Raw genomic sequence first — 12,958 nt, 5'->3', positions numbered from 1 at the left:
TCCAGTTCTGCATCCAGAGGTAAGCAGAGATGCACTGAAGCAGCTACTTCCTGCTTTGGTTCACAAACTTCCTAAGCCTTCATTTTTACATGCCAAGAAACAGAGAGAAACAGGTGGGGAATCTGCTGGGGAGGTACTTAAAGCTCACATTGCTAAAAACAGAAAGCAAAATATATGGGATATTGGCAATATTTAAAATGATGATAATTAAAACTTCACTGCTGTCTCCTGTGTTCTGCATCCCCTTTACAGGAAACCAGAGCTAATAAAGTTATCTCAAATATGGAAGTTCCCATTCTTCCAAGTTACCGAACGTAGTCCTTTGATTACTGCTGCTTAAACACATTCTAATGCAGACCATTTAAAATCTACAGAACCATTCTCAGTTTAATCCACACAACAGTACTTCAAACACCAAAGTGACAGAGATTTATGAAAAGGCCACACATATATATCTAATTAACTTTAGGAGTCTAAGAAATCTCATTAATATTATATTATATTAAGAAACATGTAAGAAATCTGTTTAATATTGTATTACAACATTATATATTTAATAGTATAGCCAAAATTTGAAAGACAAATTTTCACTGACAATGTGTCAGCCTTTCTGATATTCCTGTTACAGTCCCAAGAAAGACATCTGCCCAAGTCTGTCTAAGGTGTGACTCCAAAGAGAAGACGTGCAGAAGATATTCCAGCTGACTAAGTCATTCCTCTGCAGTCCTATCTGTAAGGTCATTTCTGCTCCACATCTCCCAGGCAGGAAATGAACAGCCTAAGGAATGATGTAATGAATCTATCACTGATGCAACCTGTCAAAACAAATGGAGGGCTGAAAGTTTGCATCTGGTGCCATCGTTGCTATTCAGACTGCGTGCATGTGGTCAGAAAACAAATGGAGCAAGTATTGACATGTAAAGGTTGTGAGTACCTCTAGCCCCTAATAAAAAAATGGTATTAGCAAAGGTGTTGGTAGATGTATGGATCTAAAAATGGAAAAGCCTTGTACAGTGTGTGAGTACAGCAGATACTGGAAAACTACCAAGAGGGTAGAAGGGATAATTCTTTTGCCTGACTTCACAGATGAACAGATCTGTGATGCAGCTGTTTTCAGCTCCCTGGCAAATTGTAAAACCAAAGTTGTCATACCTTTAGGGATAAGGAGAATAACAGCCTTTTAAACTCTACTCAAAGTGTCAGGGCCTTCCCCCTCATCTACCCCCCCCCCTCCCCCTCCCCCAAACCACCCTACCTTTAAATCAACAGTAAAAGGTTCACTGATTTCCAGGGTAATAGTTATTTGCTCTTATTTGAATGTGACATTAACATGGATATACTGTTCTCAGGAGAACTGACTGCTATGGGCCAGAGCTGGCCATTGATTTCACACCAAATTCTCCATTGATCAGGCATGGTAGGAAGTCTATTCATTGAATTGATAGCAGGATATAGCTATACAGTATTTGTTTTCCTTTTAATATACAGCTTCAACAGCAAGCCATGCATGAATTTAATAAAAGAAGATAATAATCTATCCATTCTAGGAGCTATAGTCTGAACCTGGGTGGTTATCAGACCTGCCCTCACTGCTATAAATCATGTCAAATAGGAGACTCATTTTAGCTTCGCGAATGAAAAGAATTCTCCTTTTTTCAATATAAGGAATCTGTGCTTTCTTCTCACTCACATTCAGTAAATCAGTAATTGCATTCAGTTATGGGTTATCAATGTAAAACCGTCAACAGAAGAGAATCAGACCTATTGTACTGCTAGACACCAAGCATTTGAGGGCAACAAAGTAGCTCTAAATAGTGCATAAAGGTATTCGCAGGATCTGTTGCAATCATCCTCAGTTGTTCAGTATGCTCTTTCAGTTGTTTCTTCATGTTTAAGACTGGAGATTTTGTTAAGGTCATCTTACAAAACAATAGAAGATGCTTTGAATATGCTAATACCTCCCACAGAAGGAGAGCAGACACTGGTAATAGAGAAAATGGGCTGATATAAAAGCCACTGACAACTATAAGGAAAACTGAATGGGCGGTAACAATTGTTAGCAGACTGCTGTGTCCACTGTTCAATCTGGGAATAGATCTTCAGAACTCATTTTCTGCTAGACACATGCTTGTAAATGATGGAAGATAGGCCGGGTGAATTGCACTGATAGTGCTTTCCAGAAGAAATGACCTCTACTTTTAAACATGGGTGGAAAGTTACATTCGACATGCAGAAGTGGTGCAAATTCAGCTCCTACTCCATTCACTAAGCATCAGTAAAGCCGAGAAAGGGACACTGGGTGCAGAATGGCATAAATGCTGGACATGTGAAGAGTGTTGTCTGGCAGACAGCATTCTCATTTCATAGCACAACAGCACAGCACAGCTGTTCCTACTACCAAAAATTAAACATCAGAGTTTTGGTAAATTATATCATTTTATTTTTCTCCTTTACCAACTCATGTGGAAAGAATTAAAGATTTGCTTTCTACTTTACCTGACCTGGCAAGTGTGATGCAGGTTTTCATAACGAACCTCTCATAACAGTACTGAATGGCATCAGACAGATGTTAAAAGTTAACTTTGGAGCTTTAAAGGCTGCTTGCTCTTACCCTAGGGCATGGCACTCCAGAAACTCTACAGTAACAAAAGTAGCTTGGAAACCTGATTATGAGCTTTGCTGAACTATCTAAAGTAACCTATGAGAAAGGTAAAGGAATAAAAGTCTTTCTAACTTTCTCTTAATCATGAAGTTTTAGTAATCCTTCATAATTATTTCAAACCATAAAAGATAGAAGTATTTGAGGAAAAAATTCAAACTCACTCACAGATTCATATATTCCCTCACCTTTAGCAGATGACTGTTGTTGGTTACATGCAGTGCATTCCCCTAGTCAACAAAAAGCACAGGACAAGATGTTAACAGCCTAAAAAGAAGGAACAACAAGTGAACATAAATGATACAGGATGGCAGAGCACAGGACACTGGGACAAACTTACTAGTTTCAGTGCTGTTCATTCTTACCTGCAGTAACTCCAAGAATAGCTGAGACTTTGGAAAAGGTGAGGTAGGGCTCTTTGAAAAACATTTAATTGAAGGAAACAGTAAAGGCAACCTGTGGAAATCCTGCCCCAAAGCTGAATGGCTGGGTAGAGTACAGAACAGGTCAACAACATCATGGGTGATAGCACAACTCAGAGAGTCTGAAAGATGAAAGGGAAAATCGTCTAAGTGAGATATAAGATAGAAAAGATCCTCAAGACAAAGGGGAACCAAAATAAATAAATAAATAAATAAATAAGTAAAATAAATAAATAAAAAGGGAAGAGAAAATATTTCTTAGTACTGAATAGAAAATCAGTTGCTGTAGGAATAAAAATGCTTGTTTGAGACAGATACATATCAGCAGCACCTATGGCTACCAATGTTTGCCAGACAAAATCAAAAGACATTTGTAAAACTACCTGTGTCCTCACCTATGTAAGAGCTTTAATCTATACAGCTCTAAATGCTACTTTTTCAAAGACTCATAGTGTCTGAGGCTGGAAGGGATCATTACAAGACTTGGCTATCCCATTAAATTTTATCTAGTTACTAAGCCAAATACCTAGTGATTGTGTAAGAAATAACTCAGCTAAAACAGAAATTCTCAAAAGATCTCTTACCTTGGACTGAAAACCTTGGGAAATAGAGAATCTGTCTGTCCTGGGGGCATATTATAACATTTAATCATTCTGACAGTTAAAAAATTACTCTTAATCTAAATTCAACTAGCTACAGTTTCCAGCAATTGATTCTTCTCAGGCTTTTCTTAGATTGGCTAAAGAGTTCTTTAGTGTCTTAACTTTCTCCTTGTGAAGGTACTTAAACACTGCAATGAAGTCATCTTTATCCTACTCTAATAAGATTCAGCTCTTGAAGATCCATTATTATAAGTAGGGCTGACTGGAAATGAGACCTGTGTTTTGTTAAGTGTTCAGAATTCGGGTATTTTTTCCCTACTATGAAGTAAAACAGAATCTCTGTCAGTCACACACTCCCTCTGTCACTCTAAAAGAAGGATTTTTTTCTACTTATTCCCAAATTATGGATGAACTGTTTGATAGCATTAGAACTGCCAGGAATATCTACATCCCTAAAAACTTCCATTTACCATACTTTCCCTTTGATGACTGTCATTGAAGATGAGCTGTCTGCACAAAATTGACACTGTATGTTTTAGCTTTGCAAAAACATATCACTCTCTCCTTTTGCCAAATAAAGGGATTGAGGTACAATGTGATAATGCACCAGTGGCAGGAATTTAATAGTAATCCTCCAATCCATTTGGCCTCTTGCAACACATTAACATTGCTGGTTCCTCCAAATCTCTTCCTCATTAGTCCTCTTACTTTCTCTCTTCCCGTTTTGTATGCTGACATGTGCCATTATTCTTTATCAAGTGCAACTCAGTTCTCCTATGGAGCAGTTGTAAAATGATTATAGTTAGGAGCTAGTTCTAAGGGAATAAAGAGTAAGATTAATATAAAAATCTGTAATTTAGATATGCATCTTCTATGAACGTCAGTGGGAATGCAATGAGATGTTTGAAATATTATGAATTTCCAGTTTTTAGTGTATTATTTTCCCCCAAGAGTATGATTTTGCCTGAAAAAGGAAGAACTTTATTATTTTCTAAAATGACATAGGAGTGCAGAATATTAAGACTGTTTCAGCAGGTCATGAATTCCCTATTATTTTCAAAATATCAGTTCTGTTGATTCTGTTAAATTCTGATAAGTTTTCAGAAGAATTTGAAAAATTCCCACCAGTTTATTTTCTGAATTTTTCAGAATGCTTCAGAATTCCTCGTGCAACTCAAAGCCAATGGGGAATCATTAAAATAAATAAATCTGCACAACTGTTCTGAACATAGAAACGGAGCAAGAACCAAATTCTTCTTCTCACAGATTTCAACAAATTCAACTCTTAATCATTTTTGTCAAAATAAAGTACCAAAATATTAGGATGACTAAATATCGGATGACTTCATTATTGACCTTTAAACAAGAGTGCAGAATGGGAAACAAAACCACACAATGGGAACTGATAAATATCAAAATGTCTTTTTAAAGAAAGAAGTATTTTTTCTGTTGATAATTGAGGTGACTTATGAGCTCTGAACAAAAAACAAGCTAATGCCTAAAAGCTGTTCTTACTCACTTGGCAAAATAACCCTGAATAATAAACAAATCACAATATTTTCAGTGCTGTGACAACTGGGGGGGGGGGGAGGGTGGGGCCAAAGAAAATGTTAAGTGTATTAATACCCATATTTTACATCTACTTAGGCATACTTAGGCAGGAGAAAAATCTCTTCATTTCAGATTTGAGTTCATACTGAAATGCAAAATAATTTATTCTCTAGAGTTTGGTTCCAAACCATCAATATTAAAAATAAAACAAATTAACCATATTGAAAGCATACAGGCAAAATCATTTGAAACCATGTTTCTCCTCTATACTCAGTCTCAGACGCTAGCACTACTAAAAATCACAGTACCCAGTGGCATCAAAGAAATAGACAGAAAGAAAAGGTTTACAGACGGAAAAACATAAGATCCCTCCAGAGACAGGAGACAGGGAACAGAAGGCAATTGTAGCATGCAAAAACCTTGGCCTGTGTCAGCAGATGCTGAGAACCAGAAGCAGTTTTCAGGGGTGTGATGGAGAACAAGCTGAGGGCAATGTGTTTACCAGCTAGATTTTTGTTTTCTCCCTGCACTACAAACTAGGATAAAGTTCTGTGAAGATCATTAAAAAGCATAGGGATTGTACAATTGAAACTTGAACACTACCTTTTACTACTAGTCTATTGCTATATCGGTTATGGTTAAACCAGGAAGGCACAGTTCTGGATCCATGCTGTTGTTGCCTTCAGTTGGTGCAGAACCTAATCAAAAAGGCCAGACTTTAGAAGTTCTTAGGAACCTAAATAAAATACATCAGTATTTAACATCTCCCATTTTCAGAGTTTGGCACCTTTGAATATCATTCTTGGCATTTATCTGTATCTTCATAATGCAAAATTTCTTTTAAAAACCTAGTCCAATAAAGGGGGGGGAGGGAGGAGGAAGAAGAGGAGGAAGAGGAGAGAGTTAAATGATACCTCAAAATGAATATTTAGAGGAATTTATAATCCTGCCACACACTGTCATATCCTGGGCAACTATGGCTCACCACAAGCAGGTCTTCTGCTGACTGACAAGGGTTTTTTGTCCCAAAAACTCTTCCTTTCCTGAGCTGCCTGTGTTTTAGAGACTACTTGTGCATGGCAAAAAGAGTACAGATCCTTTTTTTTATTGTTATTATTTTTGTTCTCTGGGGACACAAGAAGAATCTCCTGTCTTGTGCTTCTCAAGAGAAAAACAAAAACCATTGAAAACAAAAACCATTGAAAACAGAAAGGTGCTTTGTAAAAAAAAGGGCTATGAAGAACTCTGTCTCATTTCCTATCTGTGCAGTATAGAGAATCTTATACTCAAAAGCTAGAAACTCTTCCCTAGTTCTGCTAACTTGTAGCTCTTTATGCTAGCAGAGTTCATTCCAGCAGGAGTTATTAAGAGTTGATATAAAACAGAATCTTAGGATCCTTAGTGAAATATAATTCCTATTAGTGAAATATAATTTTCCCACTGTGTAACTGTTTCCCTTAAAGAAAGCATCTATCTTATCAAAATAATTGCTGGATAATACCAACCAGTGTCCACATTTCATAGTTCATGGTATATGAGCTGAACTCAAGTATTTAGTAATCTCAGGAGACCACCTTATCCATCTTCTGCTTCTTGTGTGTTGGGTCATTTTCATGATTGATAAACCTCATTCCTCAACATTTCTGTATTTTACAAAACCTTTCATCCCAGCCCCCTGCTTTCTTCCTGAGAAATTAGCACAGCATACACTTCTTGCAAGGAAGGGCACCTTATATTCCTTTAAATGTCACTGAGAATGGAGTTAAGGTTTTGCAATATAAAACCTACAGGATTATAACTGGTCACATCAAACTCTTAGCTTCTTTTTTTTTCTTGTTTTTTTTTTTTTTTTCCTTAGTTTTCTGCTGCTTGCAGAGATTGGTACTTCAGCTTATGTTATAAACACGCCAAATAATGGAGTTGCTCAAAAACTTCTCTGAAAGTCTTATGTCCCAACAGCTATATAGTGTATGAACAACTACTGCATAAGTTTCTTACATGAAAACAGGAATATCACTTTTCCAAGTCACCATCACACAAAACAACTTTACAGTCTATCAGGTCTGTTTCTCAGCAAAAGCATCCTGGTCAGACTACATTAATTTAACTGCTAATGAAGGTAGCAGTCAGTGGATCAGCATGTGCTAAGAGAAGAGAAAAATGGAGAAAATAAATGAAAAATACTTGAAGAAGAAACTTGTTAAAGTGTGGATTTTTTTAGAGTGCCTCCTTTTAATTATTCTTACAGAAAGCAATCAGGTTTAGACTCATCTTTTGTACTCAACCTATATTAAGTCTTTCATTTTCCTCACTGACTTAAAGCAATGTTCTTTATTCTTCCCACTTCAAATGAAATATCCACATCATTTGTTAATGCAGGTTGTTGGTTGTCAAAGCTTGTAAGGGTCCTTCAGTTTTGGGCAACTCACTTACAGAGCCTTAGGCTTCAATCCATGAGATGTAATAAGGCAAACTGTAATATACAAGCCATGAACAGACTCATATCTATGGAAAAAAGGTTTCACTTTCTAATGCTCATATAGCTCAGGGTAAATTCAACTAAAATCCCGTCTGACTCTGACATAGCATGAAAGTAATTCTTATTCATTGAAAATTAGATGGTAGAAGGAAAAAAAAATCCTTATTTTATATAAATATAAGTTTCCTCCAAAGTGGTTTTCATTTTTGTCCTGGGGATCCTATTCCATTTTTTCTTTCTTTTTTTCTTTCTGTATTTATGTTACTAAGTTTTTGTCTGTAATTTAGGAAGGGGAAAATTGTTCCATAACAGTGTTTTACCTAATTTTACACCCTGATCTCAAAGGACAAACTAGTGTTCATGGTTTACTATTTCTGCTTCTACTTTCATATTACAAATCTATAGAAAAAGGTTTCATGATCACTGAATGTCTCATACATCCTGATAAAGAATTCAGCCTTAAATTCACTTCTATGTCATTATTTCTGTGTGCTTTTTAACCTACTGTTCAAAGAAAGACTAACCTTCTACTAGTCACCAGTACTAACCTACAAATTAAATCCAGGTTCCTGTTACCTGAGTTGAAAAGAGACAGTTTCCCACTGTCAATTTTCATAACAAATTATTTTTCTAATTGTTCTTGAATAAATATTGATTTTTTAATTGCTGTGTTCTTAAATCTCCCTACTGTGGTTTATTTCTCGTATCAGGTATTATACTCTGCCCTTAGATGTCCCAAGCCATCACAAAGGCTTGTCTGGTTGTTCAGCAAGAAAAGAAATTCCCCAGAGAATCAGCTCTTCCCAAATGTCTTGACAGTATGCTCCTGTCCCGTACTGCATCCAACATGGAAGAAAGACACATAGTCCTTTATATTACAGAATAGACAGTAAAACATATGTTTCTAAAACCAGAAATAAATCTAAGATAACTTTAGAGTCCTCAAAGCTTTGAATTATCTAGATGAAAGAATGCCAACACTTAAATGTTGATGAACTGGGAAAAGATTTGGGTTTAAAGTGACAAAACTAGTTTCAAAGCATACAGCAAATAGTAAAACTGGTTGAAAGTGATACTTGCTATTACATTTCCAGAAAAATAATATATATACATGTATATATTTCTTGGAAATTAACCAGTTTTGACCAAACTCTCTTGACTCTAACTGAAATTCACTTGAAAGAGAGTCCTGCAAAACCAAGGATAGCCTTGTCAGTAATGAATTAATAAAATGACATGGATGGCAACACCCCTGAGTTAGGAGCATGACTGTATTCAGCAGTGCAGTGAGCCTCCCTAGCTCTTCTGGGAGCCATTCCACTTCATTACATAGCCAGATACCATCCACAGGCAGCAGCTGCCTCGATAGTCCTGGCACAACAGCTCTCACCTGGGCCAGCAGAGATGTGTGTTTGCCTTTCTTCCAGATCCAAAAGAGCAGAGACCTGGCCCTGCCTCTTCACTGCCATTTGAAGGGTCATTATCACTACTTGAAGACATGACATAAAGTAAGGTTTTGTTTTCAAAAAGAATTTTTAAGCAATAGCAGCATCTTCTCAATAGCAAAACTGAATTCATAGTCAAGAAGTACATGGGAAAATATGGCTGTGAGCTCAGAGAATAGTGTTCACTGGTAAGACACACACATATCTGGGAAGTACTATGAATATTCCCCAAAATCAAGTGCTACAGCAGGAGAAAGTGGGCTACACCCTGCTGAATTCATTCACATGAATAATCTCAGGTCTGTCCATGTGACTGTTTGTGTCAATAAGACAAACAAGTTTTGGCCTGTCCTGAATACTGTTCACTACAGATTGCAATAGAGGAGATGTAATTATGTAAGTGAGAGAAAGGCAGCAGGAGCAATTTCTAAAGGCAGGACATCATTAAGATTTCACAACAGACTCATTTTCCCAAGGGATCCAAAGGAAACTAGAGCCATGGATTTCCTTAGGCCAGGCTCTATGTTTGGATTCATACATCCAAGTGCATTTTTAATTTTAATTCTTAATTGCTGCATGCACTTAAGCATAAGTTCCTTGGGAAGTGAACCAGAGTCAAGACAGGTTCTAAAAGCACGTCCAGTCCACTATCCTACACAACCTGAAGCATGCACTGGAAAATGCATTAGCTTAGGGATATGGTTTAGTGGGGACTGCTAGCGTTAGGTCAGAGGTTGGACTCGATGATCTTGAGGTCTCTTCCAACCTAGAAATTCTGTGATTCTGTGAAAGAAAATCCCAGCATCTAGAACAGCCAGCCCTGGAGATTTACCACACACATTTTCTCTGGATAATAGACAAATAAATTTGTGCATTGCAAGGGGAAGCAGTTGCTGCATACCTTCAGGACCAGGGCACTGCCAATGAGAAGAACCAAGTCTGCAGGACTCTGAAACAAGTCAAGAGACATTAAGAGCGAAAGCAATCAGAGTTGGTCTAAGAGCTTAACACATCCAGCAGGAATGGAAAAAGGTATTGGCTAGGCTTGGGTTCGCATTCATTATAAGATGAGGAGTAAACAAAATACTTTGTTTTGTCTCAACATTATGGCAAATTCTATATTGCAGGTTGGAATTGGCACTCAACTCACACCTTTGGGTGAGGAAAGTTAACGTCTACAGTCAGTCCAGGTATGGGTTAGATTTATTTTTTTCTTTTCTTTTCTAGTGAAAACTGTTTAGACATTTAGAAAAATCACATGGTGAGTAGCTCTAATTAAAGGAGAATGCTTTAGAACTTATTCCCTGAAGAAGGAAATTTCCTGCTGGAAATAAACCTTGAGGAAAATTGCTATGTTGCATGTCTACATTGTGGTAACTGAAATTGTTCATATATCACAATATAACACTACCACAATGCCAACTGAGTTGCTTTGCTATAGGTAAATCAATGTCGTACCTTTGTATGAAACTGTGCTATATAGCTTTATGAATACACACACGTATACATAAGACTAATACAGTCCAGGAGCTAGAGCCCAGTTCTGGTGTGATAAAGAGAGAGCAGCTCTCTTTGGATTTAATGTGGCAGAACTCTGTGTGTGAATCTTGCTTAGCTCTGTAAGGTGGTGCTACTATTTCTGAATTGCTCCACTTCAAATTTTAATCAAATCCACTCCTTTGTGACTATAATACACTGCTTCATAAATAATGAAGCTTAATGAACAGAATTAAAAGTTGATTAATTGTAAGCATAGTTAAACACAGAAATGCTTTGCTTCTTTGCCATAAAATCTGTCTACTGTAAAAACTCGTCACTTTCTGTACTCTCTGTCTTTGGATTTTTAAACAGCTTTTACAGAGTTTTTAATTCCTGTCTACAGTTCAAATACGCTTTCATTTTTGTCCTCCTTGGCCCTTCTACACCACAGGCAGTGAGCGGATAAATGGCTGAGGAAGCTAAAATATTTACAAAGGATGATAAAGATCAACTCTGCTGGAAAAAAATATTGAAAAAAAGCACATAGGAAATTTTATGCAGGGGTGTGTGTACGTACATTTGTGTCTGATTTAATCTCTCTTCAGTGGCCTCACCTGGATCCTGTTCCTCTCCTGGTCCTATAAGCACCAATGCATCCAAAGTTTCCACAGAAGCTTACGGAGCAGACCTCTCTCTCAAAAACAGCTGTTCTGAGACATCTGAGTCTATGTACATGCCTGGAGGCTGAAGAGTTGAAGTTAGGCAAATGCTACCAAAGCCCTCTTATATACTTAAGAATCCTCACCTTCAAAATACTACCCCTTGAATGCTAAATACATTTGACCATTTAAAAATGATATTTAAAGTTCCTAAGTTACACAGCCTATCAGGAAAAGGGCTATTTTTCCTTTATAGACAGAAATCAGCAACCGTATGTTCTACTGTCTGTTTTTCAGGAGAGAAATTATATTGCCCAAATAATTTCAGTGTCCAGGCATCAAACAGAGAACTATTAATTTTAAGTAAATTATTTTTATTCTCCTTACCAGATCTTCACACGTAGTCAAAAAGATTTAAAAGGATTCAAAAAGATCTAAAAACTTAACCAGTAGAATTAAATAGTTGTAAGTTTAAAATGATATATTGCAATAGACATTGCTGATATATTTTGTGTTTCATTTATGTACTTCTCAAAGCTGTGAAAACAGATTATATGAAGTCTTAGCAAAAACATAAATGCAGTGTGCCAAGTGAAAAATAATAGTGATTAGATTAACAGCATCTTCAGTATGTATCTACCGTAAGACATGATGCATTGAAAGTGTGTTTTACTAGGGCTACGGAATTAAACTAGTAGGAGGTCTAGTTTGAATTAATATCCAGGTTCACTGGGAAATATTGATAGACTTAAGTATGATTCCCAGTAATATGCTGTTCTATACATCTACAGTTTGGTCAGTAGGGAAAATGAGCTGCTACAGTAAGCATATACAGTATTCTTGAAACATTTAAAAGATGTTTTGAAGAAATCACAATACAACATTTGCTTTTATAAATCCAGACCTCAGTTCACGTGGCACATGAAATTGCTGTGATTTTCCTTACTGCGCGCTGTATCTTTACAAGTCTTGGAAGCACCTGTCATTCTCCAAGACAGATTCAATGGTATGCGCTGCATTGTCTCCTGCAAATTTGCTTTTGTTCTTGTTTTGTTGCTTTTATCTCTGATATACATAATGCATCTCCCAGGAGAGGGGGGCTTTCAGGGCAGTGAGGACAAGCAGACCACACTGGTGGCAAAGCGGAGGCTGTCCAACAAATTTCATGCAGTTCCCACATCAGCGACAAGGATATTCACCTAAGAGCACCACGTATTTCTGGGTAACATGAATCCATCTGTCATGAAACAAACCTAGAGTAACCATGAAGTGTGATAGACTACATATTGACTCTCAACTACCACAGAGGATCAGGAGCCCTTGCAGCACAGAGAGTAGATTGCAGTCCAATCATTGGTAGCTCTTTTCTGTAAACTGTCCACACCTCCCCTTCCCTTTGCTCTCTGACCTCAGTAGCACATGGTTTGCAGCTATGAACTTGACGATTTAGCTAAGCAGCTCTGAAAGCTGGTTACCTCTGAAGGTTGGTTACACCACTACAACAGTGCTGAAACCCATCTTTCCATCCCAGAGATCACATTTCTTTCACAGTTCAAATACCAAATATTAACACACACCCATCTACTGGCACTGAATACCAAAAGGGCTTAAAAATCAGACCCCTAAATTGAGATGGAAACAGCAGCAGCCATTACTCCGTAA

General features: G+C 37.2%; 1 protein-coding gene across 6 annotated transcripts in view; it reads right to left on the bottom strand.

The window, feature by feature from the left end:
* LOC311437968 (uncharacterized protein) overlaps nucleotides 1–12,958 on the bottom strand; it is a 223,715-nt gene that overhangs the window by 24,839 nt on the left and 185,918 nt on the right. For 3 of the 6 annotated variants that reach the window (XM_084521846.1, XM_084521847.1, XM_084521848.1), the window contains exons 6-7: nucleotides 3,025–3,203; nucleotides 2,848–2,926 (exon numbers count right to left, since the gene is read on the bottom strand). In XM_084521846.1, coding sequence (XP_084377972.1) covers nucleotides 2,894–2,926; nucleotides 3,025–3,203 — 212 coding nt within the window. In that variant the 3' untranslated portion in view covers nucleotides 2,848–2,893. Of the gene's footprint in view, nucleotides 1–292; nucleotides 816–2,847; nucleotides 2,927–3,024; nucleotides 3,204–11,653; nucleotides 12,534–12,958 lie in introns of those variants that run through there. The other 3 variants (XR_014693862.1, XR_014693863.1, XM_084521845.1) reach the window with 2 other exon arrangements.

This window comes from Aythya ferina (assembly GCF_964211825.1).
Source record: "Aythya ferina genome assembly, chromosome: 5".
NCBI classification, from domain to species: Eukaryota; Metazoa; Chordata; class Aves; order Anseriformes; family Anatidae; genus Aythya; species Aythya ferina.
Note: the sequence above shows the minus strand (reverse complement) of the source record. Positions and strands in the feature narration are given on the sequence as shown.